The sequence below is a fragment of the Scyliorhinus torazame genome, chromosome 21, assembly GCF_047496885.1.
Source record: "Scyliorhinus torazame isolate Kashiwa2021f chromosome 21, sScyTor2.1, whole genome shotgun sequence".
Taxonomy (NCBI): domain Eukaryota; kingdom Metazoa; phylum Chordata; class Chondrichthyes; order Carcharhiniformes; family Scyliorhinidae; genus Scyliorhinus; species Scyliorhinus torazame.
This window is the reverse complement of record NC_092727.1, coordinates 120,776,590-120,796,089: the sequence shown is the minus strand read 5'-3', so window position 1 is coordinate 120,796,089 and position 19,500 is coordinate 120,776,590. Positions and strand designations below refer to the sequence as shown.

The 19,500-nt window shown below is 44.1% G+C and overlaps 1 protein-coding gene across 1 annotated transcript in view; it reads right to left on the bottom strand.

Moving 5' to 3' along the window:
* Window positions 1-14,594: 14,594 nt before the first annotated feature.
* wipf2b (WAS/WASL interacting protein family, member 2b) overlaps window positions 14,595-19,500 on the bottom strand; it is a 66,464-nt gene continuing 61,558 nt past the window's right edge. Inside the window, exon 8 of the mRNA XM_072487416.1 lies at window positions 14,595-18,526. Within this exon, the coding sequence (XP_072343517.1) occupies window positions 18,486-18,526 (41 nt within the window). The 3' untranslated portion in view covers window positions 14,595-18,485. The remainder of the gene's footprint in view (window positions 18,527-19,500) is intronic.

Here is a 19,500-nt window from a genome sequence, read left to right as displayed (position 1 = left end):
ACTTCAAAATATAAGCAACGTAGCAGCAAATCAGAGATTACAAATAAGGTTCACACTGTAGTTTGGCACAGAAGCGATGTCTTGATGTCCAGATGAACCCAGGAATGCCAAATTTGAGAAAAGATCCAGCTTTTTTCAAGAGGCCTGGCCGGACAATGGGAGTTGGCAGTTTAAACTAGTTAAGCCAGCTAGAAGAGTTGGCAACTTAAACAGTGGAAGTGACGTGGTTGGGTTAAAGGACAAAGGATGACAATGCTTGGCCAAGGATGGATGTGCCCAGTGAGGAGCTCTTTGAACTTGTTTTCCCAGGAGCCATGGAGATCTGAACACCAGTATATATTATATTGCAAAATAATTGATACCTTCAATTAATTATTTTCTTTATTCAAAAATGTATTTATCAGTGGATGATTTTGCTGTTGATAGTACAGAAAAATACTTTATGGAGAAACTGTGCACACAAGGGCAACAAAACTTGCAGCTTCCCACTGGCAATTCTTTTTTTAATTCATTTACAGGATGTGGGCTTTGCTGATTGAGCCAGCATTTATTGCCCATCCCTTGTTGCCCTTCAGAAGGTGGTGGTGAGTTGCCTTCTTGAACCGCTGCAGTCCTTGAGGTGCAGGTACACCCACAGTGCTGTTAGGGAGGGAGTTCCAGGCTGTGGCCCCAGTGACAGTGTTATGGGCCAGGGTTTAGAGAACCCCGAAGTGTATCATGGAGTTCACCTGACCCACAACTTTTAATAGATTGTGGTATGGGGAGCACACGGCCCACTCTACAGGTGTGGTATAGCAGAAATGGAAAAGTATTTTTTTAAAGCAAAACAATGTTTATTCTATGAACTCAAGTAAACCTTTTTAAAACAGTGAACATCTTAGCAACCATTAATTCATTAACCCTAATCCTAATCCCCAAAGAATACAACACTAAGTAATCCATAAGACTTAAAAAAGAACTTTTAACAGAAGCACATCAGGTTAAAGTCACTACTGAGAGCAGTTATTAGTTTTAAATCACCAAAGGATCGATTTACAGTTTTTAGATTACAAGAGAGACTCATACACCTTCTGGCTGTGACTGCAGCTATCCAGCTCAGAAAATTAAACTAAAACACACCCTGCAGCAAACAGCCTATAACTAAAGTAAAAAGCTGACAGACAGCCCAGCTCCACTCACTCTCTGACATCACTGCAGTAATAAACACCCATTTCTTAAAGGTACTCTCACTACAGATATTTATATACACACCCATTTATAAACACCCATTTCTTAAAGGTACTCTCACATGACAACAGTGAAGAACAACGATATATTTTCAAGTCAGGATGGTGAGTGACTTGGAGGGGAACCTCCAGGTGGTGGGGTTCCCAGGTATCTGCTGCTCTTGTCCTCCTAGATGGTACTGATCATGGGTTTGAAAGGCGTTGTCTAAGGAACCTTAGAGAGTTCCTGCAGTGACAGTCCATGTCACTTCCATTGTTTAAGTTGCCAACTCATAGCTGTCACTGTTCGTCAGTGGTGGACGGTTTGAATGTTTGTGGAAGGGGGAGCAATCAAGCGGACTGCTTTGTCCTGGATGATGTTGAGTTTCTTAAGTGTTGTTGGAGCTGCACTCATCCAGGCGAGTGGAGAGTATTCCCTTACACTCCTGACTTGTGCCTTGTAGATAGTGGACAGGTTTTGGGGGGTCAGGAGGTGAGTTACTTGCCGTAGGATTCCTAGCCTTTGACCTGCCCTGGTAGCCACAACATTAATCTGGTGTCTTTAAAACAGCTCACACTGTTTCCACAGTGATTGTCTTTTTGGCTATTTTCCATATTTATTCTGCTACATCGGACATCCATTTCTAAACATGGTGCCAATAAATCTCACCTCACAATGGTGTTGTTCTGGTGGAACTAAATACACGTAGCTTTCTATATTACCATCTCTGCTTTAACTCTAATTTTTTTCAGCTGACGATCGGTCTATAATCTCGTCACAAATATACTATGCAGAGAGCGATCTAGAATAATCAGGCAGTCATTGCATCATTTCCTTTTTTTCATTCATGAGATGTGGACGTCGCTGGCAAGGCTTTCCATAATGCCATGAGAAGGTGATGGTACACTGTCTTCTTGAGCTCCTGTCTTCCGTGTAGTGAAGGAGAAAGGGACTCCAGGATTTTGATCCAGCAATGACTAATGATGTATTTCCAAGCCAGGACAAAGAATAATGACATATTTCCAAGCCAGGATGGCGTGTGACTTGGAGAAGAACTTGATGGTGGTGGGGTTGTTTCTCTACATCTACTTCTAGGTGGTAGAGGTTGCATGTTTGGAAGGTTCTGTTGAAGAACCCGTGGCAAGTTGCTCCAGTGCCTCTTCTAGATGGTACACACAGCTGCCACTGTGCGCCAGTGGTGAAGGGAGAGAATGTTTAATGTAGTCAATGGGATGCCAATCAAGCCTTTGTCCTAAATGGTGTCGTTCTTAGTTGTTGGAACTGCACCGATCCAGGATTTGATCACAACCCTGGGGACTGGACTCTCCGTTTGTGAGACCTTGGGTGGGATTCACCGTCGGCCGCCGCTGAAATTGCGAAACGTGATTGGGCGGAGAATAGCCTCCGATGCCAAAATCGCGATAGGCGCGAGTTTGACGCCAAATCAAGATCTTCTGGCACCCCAAATATGGCGTAAATGCGTCGCTCGACGCACAGCGTTTAAGCACCTTTGGCATATCATTACGGGGCCCGATCCTCTATTCTCCCCGGGGGGCCTCCGCCATTCCCCGCCGCCGATGGGCCGAGTTTCCGACGGTGCGCTTCACTTGTGGCCCCAGCGGTCGGGAACCCGGAGTGATGGCTGCGGACTGTGTCCGGCGCCGCCACGGGCGGCCAGGAGCCTTGCTGCTGGCTGGGGTGCTTCCGCAAGGGCTGGGGGGACTGGTGGAGGGGGACAGTATTTGGCAGGCCAGGCCCGCGCACGGCCGGCGCCATGTTTTACGATGCAACCGCTGTAGATGATCGCCGTGCGCATGCGTGGCCACGGATTTGGCCAGTCTCCATTTGGTTCTGTCATGGAAGCTGGGAGTTTTACTTGGCACAGTTGCTAGCCACTCACCGATCCTGCGACCAGCGAGGGGCTAGCAGCCAATTTTTCCATTGTTAAATGCCACAGCTCCCATGCCGGCATTTAACCTCCAATTCGGTGAATCCAGCCCTATGTTCTCCCACCAGAGCTGAATTTTACTAGTTTTATGATCTCCTTGCAGTTTTAAAGCAGCATGCAATTCAGTGTTCCACCCATGCAAATTTATGCATGGCATGGAACAAGGATTCCCAGGGAACCCCACTATCAGGCCGCCATCTTGAGCTGGCGGCCCAATCGCGAGGTCCTAGAGCTGGCATCTGCCCCCCCGCACTGCAAACTGGCCCAGACTCCCCTCCCACTGCAAATCGATCCCTACCCCACCCCTCACTGTAAATCGGCCCCAACCCCGCCCCACCATACAGTATCCCCCCACACCCAGATTTCGGGGGTGACCCGACCAGCCCCCCCAGGCACTCCAGTAATAGGCGGCTACCCCAGGGCCCCTGTAATAGAGGGGCCCCCCACAGGCAGCCCTGTAATAGAGGGCATCCCACAGTGACCCTTGTAATAGGGGGACCCCCACAGGGATCCATGTTAAATGGGGGGTGGTCCCCGTATCAGGGATCCCCTATTTCAGGGGCCCATGTCTAGGGGGTCTCCTTGTTACAGGGGTCCCTGGGGATGGGTGGGAGTCGGGGCGGGTCGGGGCAGGTCATCCCCGTACTTAGGCGGTGGCGGGGGGCACCCAGGCACTCTAGGGGTTGGGGGCTGCTGTGCAGTGCGGGGGTGGGGGTGGGGGGATTTGGTGCTGATTTGCGGTGCAGGGGAGGAATAGGCTCGGGTCCACCTTGTCAGGTTCACAATTGCTGAGACCACAAGTGAACCTTGCCCACGTAATTCCCAGCCATAAGGGGGGTGGGGGCAGAGCACTGCGCAGCCGCAATGGACAATCTAACTGGGGGGGGGGGGGCGATCTTTCAGGCATAAAGGCCTGATAATTACGGCAGCATGGTAGCACAGTGCTTAGCACTGTTGCTCCACAGCTCCAGGGTCTCGGGTTCGATTCCTGGCTTGGTCACTGTGCGGAGTCTGCACGTTCTCCCCGTGTCTGCGTGGGTTTCCTCCGGTTTCCTCCCACAGTCCAAAGATGTGCAGGTTAGGTGGATTGGCCATGCTAATTTGCCCTTTGCGTCCAAAAAGGGTAGGTGGGGTTAGGGGATGGGGTGGAAATGTGAGCTTAGGTGGGGTGCTCTTTCCAAGGGCTCGTGCAGACTCGATGGGCCGAATGGCCTCCTTCTGCACTATAAATTCTATGATTCTGTGATTATTTTTAAATATATCCAAATGGGACCAAGGCAGATGTCTATGGCGGGGGTGGGGACAATGGGAATGGGAAATCTCACTGTCCTTAACTGTGTTTTGGGACTCCCGTGGGATTTCCTGCTCTTGACACCGTCCCCCGGAAACAGGAGCGCAAAACCTTTCCACTTATGGGTCTGACTATTTATTTATTCATAATGTAGAGGAAAGTTGCAGAATCCTTGGCAATATTTAAATTCACAAAATCCTTCATTGTAGTCAGTGTTGTTCACATATTTTACGGAGGTGTGATCAAGTCCGGTAGTTTTGCCCTCTCTTAGTCCTTCATTGTGTCGACCACTGGGCAACATCTTCATTTCTTTGTTCGTGGTCTACGCGAGAAGTCTACACAAACACATGTAGAGAAACCCCCTTCTCTTGTGGATGAAAGCGATGACTCTGAATGTGTTTGGTCACTTCTTTACCAAGCTGAGCAATCCATTGCTCATATTCTATCGCATCCAAACTACGGGACTAAAACCAGAATAGCTTCTCTTCCTTCTCAGTCTCGGGCACAGAATTCTCTGAATTTTCCAGAAGGTAATCAACTCAAATGGGAAGTTCTGTCCCATAATTTCACTGCTGCTGGGTCCATGTTAATACCTGGGATTTTCATATAGGTCAAAATAGGAGCTCATTCGACGTGTTTGTGTTGCAGAGAAGCAGACAGAGTTGTGTCAAAATTGTATAAAATTCAGTAAAAGTTGAATGTTCTCAAAAACTATGGCCTCACCCCAGTGTTTGTTTCTTCTGAGGTGCAGCAATGAATGTCAGGCATTCCTCTGTGCTGCATTTACAAATCCCATTAGGAATGGCCAGAGAATACTATCCATCACCAAGTCTATAACCTCCTCAATCTTGATCTGTAATGATGTCTGGAGCTACGTGGCAGAGCTCCCCTGCACTTTCTATGTTTTTTTGTTCTCCTCAGTGGGCAGTGCACACTGCCAAGTAATAAATCCACCGGTCCCTTGCCCTTTTCTGGCTGTCGAATGTTGTGGCTGGCCAGATTATATAAAACAGCTTGGCGAGCATTCCCTTCACATTCCAACAATGACTGTACGTCAAAAGAAAAAGGAACTTAATTTGCTTTAGGCCTGAGGTTGTGGAAGGTGCTTCAGAAATACGAGATTCACACTATTCAGAAGCTGACACCCTTGACTTTCTGGGCCAGCTGATCAGCTAATTCAATATGACCGCTGCTCCCAGTTGAATTTTCCTATTCTTGAATCCAAGTCTGTGGAGGAGGAATTCCGCTAACTCGTCGGGATGTGCCATTGGGCAAACTTCAAAGCAGCGAGGCAATTTATTTTGCCATTTCTCAGAAAAGAGATTGGAAGGCAGGTCCATTGCAATGTGGATTTAATTGTACAAGTTCATAAACTCGTCCCCCGGTTGCATCACCACTGACTTCACTACTCTCTATGGCACTGGGGGAGCATGAATGGCAAAGACGTCATTGGATGTTTCCTGAAATATGGACAGGATTATTGGAAGAAACTTTGGTTGCTCATTCTCCAGTTTGCCAGAGGGTAGCAGATGGGTCTTTAATCTTTTATGATCAACCGCCAGCTTTTTGGCCACCCATCGTCCTCCCGGCGCTCCCCGGGATCCCCACAGGGATCCTTGTAATAGGGGGACCCCCCTATAACAGGGATCCCTGGGGGTCCCCCTGTTACAAGGGTCCCCGTGGGGGTCCCCCTATTACAGGGGGTCCTTGTGGGGGGGGGGGGGGGGGGGAACAAATTCAATTATTCACTTTTCTTTTTTTTAAATATAAATTTAGAGAACCCAAGTCATTTTTTTTTCCAATTAAGGGTCAATTTAGCGTGGCCAATCCACCTACCTTGCACATCTTTGGGTTGTGGGGCGAAACCCACGCAAACACGGGGAGAATGTGCAAACTCCACACGGACAGTGTCGGGATTGAACCTAGGACCTTGGTGCCATGAGGCAGCAATGCTAACCACTGCGCCACCGTGCTGCCCACGTATTCATTTTCTTATTGTATTTCTATTTTTTCTACATTCGATGTCTTTTCCCAATTTCTTTTTCCAATTAAGGGGCAAGTTAGCATGGCCAATCCACCTACCCTGCACATCTTTGCTTGTTGGGGTGAAACCCACGCGGACACAGGGAGAATGTGCAAACTCCACACAGACAGTGACCGGGGCCGGGATCGAACCTGGGACCTTGGTGCCATGAGGCAACAGTGCTAACCCCTGCACCACCGTGCCACCCTCAACTTGATGTCTTAAATTTTTTCTTTTAAAAAACACAAAGTTGACTTGTCCTTCAATTAATGGTCCATTTAACTCAGTGCAATAAAATCTGATGTAAACAAGGAAGTTGCCATTGAGAGACACAATGACAACACTGCCTTATCAGAATGCCAGGGACCTGCATTCGATTCAGTCTTTGGGTGACTGTGTGGAGTTTGCACGTTCTCCCCATGTCTGCTCCGTTTTCCTCCCACAATCTGAAGATGTGCAGGTTGGGTGGAGTTACAGGGTGGGGAAGTGGGCTTAGGTAGGTTGCTCTTTCTGCACTGTAGGGATTCTATGGAAGTGCTGTTGTTGGTTTTTATTTCAACATTTTAGCCAAGAAGATGCTATGATGTTACTTATCAGAGGAATTGAAAGATGTGGAATTGTGGAGCAACTGCGTGGTGAGCCCGAGATGTCAGGCGAATTACATCCACAGTGCTGTTAGGGAGGGAGTTCTGGGATTTTGACCCAGCGACAATAAAGGAACGGTGGTATATTTCTAAGTCAGGAATCTATGCTAACCACTGTGCCACCCTGCCGTCCACATTTGTGCCAGGTATGACTCCCAACTAGCGGATAGTTTTCCCCCTGATTCTCATTGACTCGTTTTGCTCGAGCTCCTTGATGTCAAGGGAAGTCACTCTCACCTCACCTCTGTCATTCAATTCTTTTGCTCGTGTTCGCACCAAGGCTGTAATGAGGCCAGGAGCTGGCCCTGGCAGAACCCAGAGCGTCCTTGAGCAGATTATTGCTGAATAAGTGCCGCTTGATAGCACTGTTGATGACTCCTTCTATCACTTTGCTGATGATGGAGAGCAGACTGATAGGGCGGTAATTGGCTGGATTGGATTTGTCCTGTTTCTTGTGTACAACACTCCTAGGCAAATTTCCACATTGCCGGGTAGATGCCAGAGTTGTAGCTGTGATGGGACAGCTTGGCTAGGTGTGCGGCAAGTTCTGGAGCACAAGTCATCAGTACTATTGCCGGAATACTGTCAGGGCCCATGGCCTTTGCAGTATCCAGTGCCTTCAGCTGTTTCTTGATATCACGTGGAGTGATTCGTATTAGTTGAAGACTGACATCTGCGATGCTGGGGACCTCCGGAGACCGAGATGGATCATCCACTCGACACTTCTTGCTGAAGATCATTGCAAATACCTTCTCTTTTGCACAGATGTGCTGGGCTCCCCCATCATTGAGGATATTTCACGGAACACTAGGTGGAGGTCAAAACAGCGGTAACCCGGGGGGGTGGGGGGGGTTTGGTTTACGTTTGTGTTAAAAGTGGGAGTTTTCTCCACTTTGGTATTTATTGGTTAAATGGGGTTAATGTATCCTTGTTTGATTTTCTATGTACAATTTTGTTTTTCTTTCTTTCTGGAGTGTTTGGTTGAAAATTGTTGATAATTTTGAATAAAATTATTTTTTTTAAAAAGATGGGGATATTTGTGGAGCCTCCTCCTCCAGTGAGTTGTTTTATTGTCCAACACTATTCACGACTGGATGTGGCAGGACAGCAGAGATTCGATCTCATGTGTTTGTTGTGAAATCACCTAGCTCTAATTCTTGCTGCTTATGCTGTTTGGCACAAAAGTATTCCTGTGTTGTAGGTTCACCGGGTTGACACCTCATTTTTCAGTATGCCTGGTGTTGCTCCTGGCAGGCTCTCCTGCACTCTTCATTCAACCAGGGTTGATCCCCTGGCTTGGTGGTAATGGTAGAGTGGGGTATATGCCGTGCCTTGAGGTTGCAGATTGTGGTTGAATACAATTCTGCTGCTGGTGATGGATCCCAGCGCCTCATGGATGCCCAGTCTTGAGTTACTAGATCTGTTTGAAGTCTATCCCATTTAGCACGGTGGTAGTGCCACACAACACGATGGAGGGTCTCCACCAGGATGGTGCGGTGGTCACTTCTACCTATATTGTCATGGAAAGATGCATCTGTAGCAGGCAGATAGGTGAGGATGAGTATGTTTTTCCTCCTTGTTGATTCCCTCATCACCTGCTGCAGTCCCAGTCTAGCAGCTGTGTCCTTTAGGACCTGGCCAGCTCAAGTATGTGGTGATACTACCAAGCCACTCATGGTGATGGACATTGAAGTCCCCCACTCAGAGCATATTCTGTGCCCTTGCCACCCTCAGTGATTCCTCCAAGTGGTGTTCAACATGGAGGTGTACTGATTCATCAGCTGAGGGTGGACAGTGCGTGGTAATCAGCAGGTTTTCTTGCCCATGTTTAACCTGAAGTCACAAGACTTCATGGAGTTTAGAGTGGATGTTGAAAACTCCCAGCAACTCCCTCCCGAGTGTACGCCACCGTGTCGCCACCTCTGCTGGGTTTGTCTTGCCGATGAGACAGGACATACCCAGGAATGGTGATAGTGGTAGTATGACCATGTCAGGCTGTTATCTCAATCTATTCTGTAACATAAATTTCTACCCATGTTTTAATTAATGTAACATTCCCTGGCCCTGAAAATCATTTAAGTCTTTTTACTGTTAGTCATATTGTAGATGGGCAGCACGGGCAGGTGACACGGTGGTTAACACTGCTGTCTCACGGCGCCGAGGATCTGGGTTTGATCCTGGTCCTGGGTCACTGTCCGTGTGGAGTTTGCACATTCTCCCCGTGTTTGCGTGGGACTCACCCCCACAACCCAAAGATGTGCAGGGTAGGTGGATTGATCACTCTAAATTAACCCTTATTAACCCTTAATTGGGAAAACAATTGGTAACTCGAAATTTATTTTTTAAAATATATTCATATTGTAATTTCAATTTTGGGGGTTTATCCTGATTTGGAATTTATATCCGTTGGTTAGGTACCAGTGTATTCAACCCTAACCATTATTAACACTTTATTGTTTCAGTTTCCATTGAAGTGGCGTCAGTGTCTTGATTAATTTTCTTACTCCCAAATCATTGTTTCCCATACATTGATAATCAGTATTCTACAAAGTCTAATTCAATTTTCAGCAAGATTTGGCTGTACATTATAGCTGGTGAGGCAGTTAAGAATCAATGCTTTTTTGTTTTTACTGATTTGTGTAAATAAAAGATGCTGGGACCACATGGAGGCCTTCTCACATGCCTGCAAATTGCCAGTCACTTCATGTTCCAGCCTGGCGCAGCCTGGTCGATTCTCATCAGGCTAATTGAGCTAAGGGCTAAAAGGGAAAAGAAAATGGGTGAGGAAAAAGGTTAACCAAAGACACAAACTCCAAGTGAAAGAAGTGTAAAAAAAAAAACTTTTGAGAAGAGGTTTCTTTGCTAGCACCATCACTAAAAGCACTGCCTGGTTGAAAACGCAGCCCTGTAGATCAGGAAGTTAATTTCGCAGTGTTGAGTTAGCTAATCTAAGCTGCAACAACTGTTGGAGTAAATAATTGAACTTTGTACTCATGTATAATTAATTCAGATAGTGCGCATGTCGACCTCGAGCAACGGCAATCAGGAGCATTTGTGATTCTTCCCCATTGATAAATATGCTGCTGCCGCATAATGTCTATGTCTTTTTTAATATCATTATTGTTAACGTAGCAGCCAATTTTTGCATAGCGATACCATGAGGCTACTGGGCAGATCTATTTATCACAGTGTTGGGTGAGGAGGAAGTAGGCCTTGCCTAGAGGATGTGGGTGGCGTGCTGGCACTGCCTATCACTGCTGCCTCAGTGCCAGGGCAGCATGGTAGCACACTGGTTAGCACAGTTGCTTCACAGCTCCAGGGTCCCAGGTTCGATTCCCGGCTTGGGTCACTGTATGTATGGAGTCTGCATGTTCTCCCCGTGTCTGTGTGGGTTTCCTCAGGGTGCTCCGGTTTCCTCCCACAGTCCAAAGATGTGCAGGTTAGGTGGATTGGCTATGCTAAATTGCCCTGAGTGTCCAAAAAGGTTACATGGGGTTACAGGGATAGGGTGGAGGGTGCTCTTGCCAAGTGCCGTGCAGACTTGATGGGCCAAATGGCCTCCTTTTGCACTGTAAATTCTATGATTCGGGTTTGATACCAGCTATGGGTGACTGTGGAGTTTGCACATTCTCCCCATGTCTGCGTGGGTTTCCTCCTACAGTCCGAAGATGTGCAGGTTAGGTATGATCAATGGGTTACGGGGATGGGGGAGTCGGCCGAGGTAGAGTGCCCTCTCAGATGGTGGGTAAAGACTTGGATGGGCTCAATGCCCTCATTCAGCATTGTAGGGATTCTATGGATTAAATGTTACCTTAGACAAAGCATTGTTCTCTCTGTACTGCATTTAAAGTCCTGGTTAGCACCTGGAACTCAAACTTGGGACACTGGATGTGAATGTGTTACCAAATGAGCTAAACCAAGACTAGTGGGCATAGCAGCAAGTACAACAAAAGGGAACATTTCAGAACATTGATGGGGGAGAAAGGGACTGGCTATCCACGGAACTATATCTCATTGAGAGTGCACCCAGTCAAGAAGTCAATTCATTTCTCCCCCCGAATTATGCTACAGAACTTTAGCACTTATTTGTATAGTTGATATTCAAATTAAATTTGGATTATTTACAAGTGAATTGCAAGAAATACTTTTTTTAAATTAACATCTAGACTCAATTAAAATACCTTTAGGAACTCAGTTCCAGTAGATATAAATCTGGATATATTTTGTAGTCAAACAGTCCAAAATCATAATGCTAATTCCTTTGAAATAGTAGACTCATTTGATCATACTCAAGTTCAGGAATATTCATGTTTATTTTGTGCTTTGCAATAAAACATTTTGGAACCCATTTAAAGGATGATCATAATTCAAAGGTCTACCTTGTTCAATGAGCCATAATTTTTAAAAGACAGATACATTTTGTGCACTCCTTCAATACAAGATAAACTCCTATTATCCACAAAGGTATCAACAGCACTGGTTAATAAAGGGAAGGTCACGTCCCAATAAATTGCCGATTTTGAACCTTATCGCGTAGAATTAGATAAATTACTGATGCCTGGTGATTCACGGGCTGACAGAGTGGTTATTAATGAATGGTCAAAGTCCACATTCATTCAATAAACTGCTAGCACAGCTCTGCTATAACAAGATGATTTTACTAATGGCTATGCTGAACCAGGGGACCTCAGCTTCTTTAATCCTATTACTATCTCGGTGCAAGACATTCTAGAATATTTATTGTAGTCTCAATTGGCAGCCAAATGATCATTTGTAGCAGTACGTTATTAAGTGCCACACTAGAAGCTTCAGTAGTTCTATACTAAAAATACATTTTAGAGGAGCTTGGAACAAGTAGTGTTCGAATCAATGACAGTATCAAAGGGGCCTGTTACCAATAAAATGGCTTTGCTAAAACAAGGTAACAGAAGGAGTCTGAATAGGGGGTATGACGCAGTTTGTTAGATTTATAGAAAGAAGGATTTGCATTTATGGAGAATCTTGCATGACCTCAGGCACTTTATAGCACTTTAAAGCACTTTATAGTCAATTTAGTATTACAAGTACTCCTGTAATGTAGAAAATTTACCCTCAGCATCCACACAAGCCTTTTCCAAGTCACTGGATATTAATCAGTATTGGGAGTCCTACTTTTCCCTCTTAAAATTGGATTTTGTCCCAAACATAATTTACCCATAAAACCGCTTTTACCAACTAACGCATCAGCTATGAAGTGTTTGTAACCAATGGAATTATGCACTTCTGATAATCCACACTAGATTCCCAAATGTGTTAGATATGTTTATGCAGTGACATTCTTAATATTTATTTCTTCAGTAATTGTTTTGACCTCAAGTACACATTTTTCCCTTGGGTTCATGCTGAGGATTAGGACATTTATATATTTGCTGTGTGCGCCAATTATTCTTGGCTCAGGTAGAAACCACACTATTTTTACAGCTTATTCACAACTGCATTAATGTGACCTTCCCTTGAATGCTGCTCTCGTGGTCTCATTAAGTGAGACCAGTGTGCTGTTTTGTAGGCAGTTTTAACTAGCGCCCACTAAGGAGCTCTCCAAAAGGATGACTCAGGATAGAGGTAGCTGAGTGATTATGGGTACTGAACCAACAACCCAAATATTAAGTTTAAAATTTTTTTTAGAGTACCCAATTATTTTTGTTTTCCAATTAAGGCCCAATCCACCTAACTGCACATCTTTTGGGTTGACCCACGTAGACACATGGAGAATATACAAACTCTACAGTGACCCAGGTCCGGGATCAAACCCGAGTCCTCAGTGCCGTAGGCAGCAGTGCTAACCACTGCGCCACCATGCTGCCCAACCCAGATATTAAGTACATCGAATAAATCTAGCAATTCGTTGACTACCAGATACAGGATTGTCAGGAAAATGCAACTGATTCATTCGTGTCCTTGAGGGAAGGGACCTGCCAAGTCAAATTTCACACTGCACGATTGACCCAACACTTCAATACAATCAGGGATGGAAATAAATACTGCCTAGTGTCACCCACATCTAATTAATAAAAACATTTTTGAAAAGTACTTACCAGCAAGCAAATTAAACTTTTAACTTTATTTTTCTAGACTAAATTTTACTGCGACCCACTTCATCATCCAGCCATCTTACAATAAAATTGGAATATTCATATTAATTCACCAAATTACATGGGGCTGAGTTGCGTTGCTCCCACACTCTTTATTATCTACAATGGATGTCACAAAACATGTTAATTTAATAAAGTGCAATGCTTTTCTCTATTAAGTTGCATATTTAGTGAAAGTTCAAAGCAAATAAGTTTGTAAAAGTTTTCTTCAATGACAAGTCTACTCAATCTGAAACAGCATCCCATTTTGAATGAATATTTGATTCACACTGATTTTTTGAAATGACGGTTCATTACATTGACCGAATAGTCAGTGAAACAACCAACACAATGATGGTTCCTTTAAACCCCATTCTCAGAAGTAAATCAGGATTCCTGCCCTGACGCAGCAGGCAGCATGCTTTTTATTTATCCACTCAACTGCTGCTATGGCCCTTGAAGTATTCGCTACTGTGAAACCTCCTCACATTTTTTGGAGAAGATATTCATCAGCTTGGAAATTCTGAATTCAAGTGCAAGGATAAAAATATTAGAATCAAGTGATCCCCCCACCCCCCTTGTTGAACTGTAGGATTATATCCAATCACACGCAAAGTTGTGACAGACTGTACATTATGACAATCTAGCCCATCAGGCAAGATAAAAGAATTGAACAGGAATATGATTTACTTGCACCTGCTTCACAGTGGGAGACTGCAACTTGGAGCACCTGCAGAAGTAAATGCTATTTCATTGGATTGCAAGAACCTTCAGAGTCTAGACCCTTGATGTGCAGCAAAATAGTCCAATTTGGCAAAAGACTCTCAGGAATGGGAGAGTTGAGAGAGTGGAGAGAAATCTGCCTTTTTTCTACTCATGCTTTTGGTGAATGCATAGGGATCATGATGTGCTAGTTAATTCAGAATGCACGGGAAAATAAGAACCATCAAACCCCTACATGCAGGAGGCCATTCGGCTCATCGAGTCTGCACCAACCTTCTGAAAGAGCACCTTACCGAGGCCCACTTCCCCGCCCTATCTCTGTAACTCCACCTAACCTGCACATCTTTGGACACCAAGGGGCAATTATGTAGCATGGCCAATCCACCTAACCTGCACATCTTTGGACTGTGGGAAGAAACTAGAGCACCCGGAGGAAACTCACACAGACAGGGGGAGAACGTGCAAACTGCACACAATCACCCAAGGACGAAATTGAGCCCGGGTCCCTGGGGCTGTGAGGCAGCAGTGCTAACCACTGTGCCATTGTGCTGCTCATAAAGCAGTTTTCTGTAAAGCACACATGCCTAATGTTACAAGAAATGTAATGGAAGCAACTGACTTAACAGTAAATCACACTTGACACTCAAGATAAGAAAAATTAAAGTGATTATTTTTATTTCAATTTTCTTGATAATTAACAGAGAACCAAGTCCAGCTGGCCTGCATGATACAGCAATAAACAACTGAATTTAATGCTTTAGTTATTACAATCTCCATATCTGAGTCCTTTTTGTCTTCTGTGTATTTCAATCCCACAGAAGAAGCTGCTGTACCATTTAAAGAAATGTGATTACAAAGTTTTGTTTTCATAATCAAGAATTGCATAGCAGGGGAAATTACAGCACACTCCAGATCCATAGTTAAGAGACTACCCCAACACCCTGCACAGATCAACCATAGGAGAGGAACAGGAAATCTATTAGATTACCGTAAAATGAAACATAAATCAAGACAATAAATTAATCCAGCTAAACAGAGCTTTAATAATAATGAGGTTAATTTTGTGTAAAAATATTTTGAATGCAGAGTACCCACCATGTTGATGGAGAAGCTACTGGAGGAAAATAAAGAAAACCCACCACAGGTGGCCTCAGACGACAGACACATGGTAATATTCACAGGACTCAAAACAGGCAACATCTGATGGAAGGAAAAGTCCTTCAGTCCTATTTTTATGTGTACGCTCGCACGCACGCGAAAGAGAAAACAATGCAACACAGAAACGCCTGTGCATTCTGTAAGGCACAATGTTCGTGGCAACTGCAAAGTGAGGAAAACAAAACAAAGAATTATACTAATACTGGACCTGTACTGGACTGGCATATTACATACATCATACATTAGGGAACTGGTGCTATGTGCACCAGTGATGAAGCTGGCATTTTATGTAGAGGGTACTGGCATGGTATTACACATACAGGCACTGGCATTACTGTACATGTGTCGGCACCAGTGCCAATATTGCACATTTCAAACCTGTATTGCAATTCCAGACCTCAGTCTGGTAGCCTTGTATTGGGGACTACTGGCAAAACCACTATGACACCTGCAGTAAACACTGCAAATCTAATTTATTTTTAAAACACACAACGCCTGCTCATTGCCCGTCTGTCAGTCAGCTTTCTGCACAGTTTATTCACTGTTTGTTTCTTCCTTTCTTGGTGTGTGCTGGATGATTAGGAATACAAGTACCAGATTTTCAACAAGAAACAAAAGACGTCACCAGTACTGGACCAGAAAATTCTGTGAAATGGTCATTAGAGTTATTGGTTCAAAAGACTATTATACAAGAACTGGTCATTTTCACTGACTACACTAGTGAAACCGCAGCCAGAAGCGAATGCAAACACATTGGATCCATTGAGACCTAGACAAAAAAGCATGGTGTGCCAGTTCTGTAGTATTTAAATTGCATGCACTTGTACAGTATAGAAAACCATCCTGTTGACGCACTTAAACTGTAGGATAAGCTTGAGTATTTTTGCAAGTGCAATTTCTACTTCACAAACCAGCGAGTCAAAATCTTATAAAATCGGCCCATGCATGATGAAACATATTTTAGTGTTATTTTCACAGTACCTGCCAATCATCTTTCGCAAACATAAAATTGAATAAGTGTTATATACAGGTGTGAAAATATCTGCAAATCCACACTCTGTCCACACAGGCACCAGGAGGTGGTGAAGCAGAGAGCTTCTCCTCTGTTTTATGGGCAGGTTTCAAGTTTGTTAAAAATGGCTGCCAGATTCTTGCTTTGTTGCATCTTTTACACATTCAAACCTAGATGCAGGTACAACCAAAAATATTTCTTTTGAGTAATTGCATTGCTGGGTGCATTGTATTCATGAGAAAACAGCCCGATCCACTGACACCACTTGCAATAATGGTCTTTTCCAAATTCAACAAACAAACCCATCAGAGCATCAATGCAGACTGCTCTCTCTTATTAAGGTAGGTGCATTCAAGCACCATTTATATGAATGTCAAAACAGTAGAAAAAATATATATAAGATACCCTTTCGGCTGGGTCAACTAATTATTCCAGCAGACAAGTTATCCTGCTGTAATGAGTCAAATTCCAGGATTTCTAGCAGCGTTGAGGATCAGTCGATCGTTTATCTATGAAAGCGGTACAGTACCGGCCTTGCATGAAGGTCAGGCACACAACACAACAAAGCCCATTTAAGAATTCTGTCTTATTACTTCAATCAGTGTTCTGCAGGATCTGAATGACTCAATCTAGTAAGAATACAATATTGGGCTATACCTGTATTGATTGGCTCAAAACTAAATTGACTGAATGGTATTTAAAATCAAAATAAAAGGAATTGATTAATTGGTCATGAATCGATTAATTGTTACAGCTCTATGTACTCTGGCTATATCTCTCTCTCTGTGTCAGCATCGAATAGAACCATAGAATCCCAAAAGCGCAGAAAGGCCATTTGGCCCTCGAGTCTGCACCTACCCCCTGAAAGAGCACCTTACCTAGGCCCTATCCCCCACATAACATGTATATCTTTGGACACTATGGGGCAATTTTAGCATGGTCAATCCACCTACCCCACACATCTTTGGACCGTAGAGGGAACCAGAACACCCGGAGGAAATTGCAAACTCCACACACTCACCCAAGGTCCAAATTGAACCTGGGTCCCTGGTACTGTGAGGCAGCAGTGCTAACCGCTGTGTCACCCAACTTTATATATTTGCCCAAATATTTGTATGGAAAACTGCAAACTTACTATAGATTGCTCAGTATCTACTTCCAAAGAGAGAGAGAGAGGAGGGGAAGAAAGAATGTTTTCCCATGGAAGAAATTACCATTGTTCCTATAAAGAGATTTAGACTCGCTGGGTACTGTCGCAACGCACATAAAGGCTGTTGGAGAAGTGTACAGGGTTCCCAGGAACAGTAAGAAAGTACCACATTACAGACAAACACACACAAAAAAAAACACCAAATTCAAAGTGCTTTGGCCTGAAGATACAGCTTTAAAAAAAAATGCAGTGCATTTCACATCGCTCATACCTAGATGTACCAGGAGACGTCACCCTGACTTGGTGAATGCCAGACCGACATCTCTCATAACCAGCGCGTGCCAAGAAAAGACTTCACTTGTGCCTGGTAAATGACTCTCTCAGACAGCATCCCTCAACATGAGCTCTGCTGTTCCGGATTAAACAAAAGAAGAACCTTTGCTGTGGATAGGATAAGCAATCAAAACAAGCGAGTCAGTCCATCATCTGAGAAAGTAGTGTCTTCCATCAAGTCCACCATTACCTAATTCACAAGCTCTGTACAATTACAAAGAAAGAATTATAACAATGATTACTATATCTCCTGTACTTGAGTAAATACATTATAATAAATCTGGTACCGACAACATGACATCGTGTATAAGGCAAGGACCAGCTAGATATTGGAATAAAAATTCAAAAAATACATGTAGTGTGGGAATTTTAGTCTTACCAACTGGTCTATGATTACCCAATAGTGTTCCATGATTCTACCATTCTACCAGAGGTCCAAGGATATTTTCAAATCAACATCCATTTACAAAGATTAAGTTTAACCACTTAATATAGGCCGAAACAAAACCCACATTATTCCACATGGTTTCAATTTAGTTTGTAGTGAAACTTGGACATACCATTCTTGGATCTCTGGTAATTGTAAACATCTTACAACCCTCAACTTAAAAAATAAATCATCTTGACATTCCAGTCAACTTTCCATTAGCTCAGCCCAATTGCAGTGACAATTCCTGGAGCTGAAAGATGCAAAGGTCAAAGGTTGTGCAATCTGAAACTCAGGAATCTCAGATTAGAATGCATGCTCTAAGCAGATCTGAAGAGGTTTCGCCTCAACAAAGTGAAGTGGTTAAGGGTCTTGAGCTGTACACCAGGAAAAGAAAGGAAGGGAAACCATCAGTCTTCCAACAGGGAAGGTGGGGAATAGCCAAACCCACAGTCACAGATCACCTGGCAACAGGCGGCAGAGGTGGCGCGCCTCGAACAGCTGCAAGAAATAAAAACAAAATGTCAGCAAATTCAGTGAGCAAATAGTGAAGAGAAAGGCAGGAGTTACTAGATTAAACAATGTTTAATCTAGTCACCCAAGGAGCTAACATTATGGTGATGAACTGCAGTATTTCACCAAAGAAGCTTCTGCACTAGATATACAGTTTAACTCAACCGTCCTCTCCTTCCTCCTGGAGGTACTGATCTAGAGTGGGGAAATGGTTCCAACCCTCTGGTACCTTACCAACTAGCCAGTCATCTGTGAGCCAAGAACACAAGTGTGGACAGTTTATTTGACTGTGAGAAGACTAGCCAGCTCCCATCCTTAAAAAAGGCACGCATAAACATCATTAAACTGGATAGACCTACCTCTACCCTTCAGTGCACGGGCAGAGGCCAACTGTAGCACCTCAACCATTGCACTGGCTGACAAGAATCAATCTCAGCCCAGTCAAGGATTTGAACTTGGTCACTGTGGCGCAGTACCACGCTGAGCACTGATAGAAAGGGTCACCTGAGGAGCTAGGATTGTCCAACACATTCAAAGGATGAAATTAAGTTGAGCACTAAAATGAACACATATGGAATAGTTTAAGCTACAAAGTGCAATAGAGCATCATGTGCATTAACCATTATGGTTTAAATCTGCCACATTCATGAACGGATTCAACAATTCCATTACCTTCTACCAGCTCCAGGCTTTCATGGTTCTAAATGTATTCTATTTCTCCAAATACACATGAACTTTGAGAGACTAGCACTGCCATCTGCCTTGCTTCACTGCAGAATCTAGTGTACATCGTCAATCTTTAGAAGCTGGTCTATGATGTTACTGTCAGCATTGTGGGTTAATTTGATTCTTTTATACTTAAGATGTGGATGTCACTGCAAAGTGAGGCTTATTGCCATCCATGCTGCCCTGTGACGATGAAAGTGGGCCTTCCTTTGCTAGCTTTGCTATCATGTAGCCAT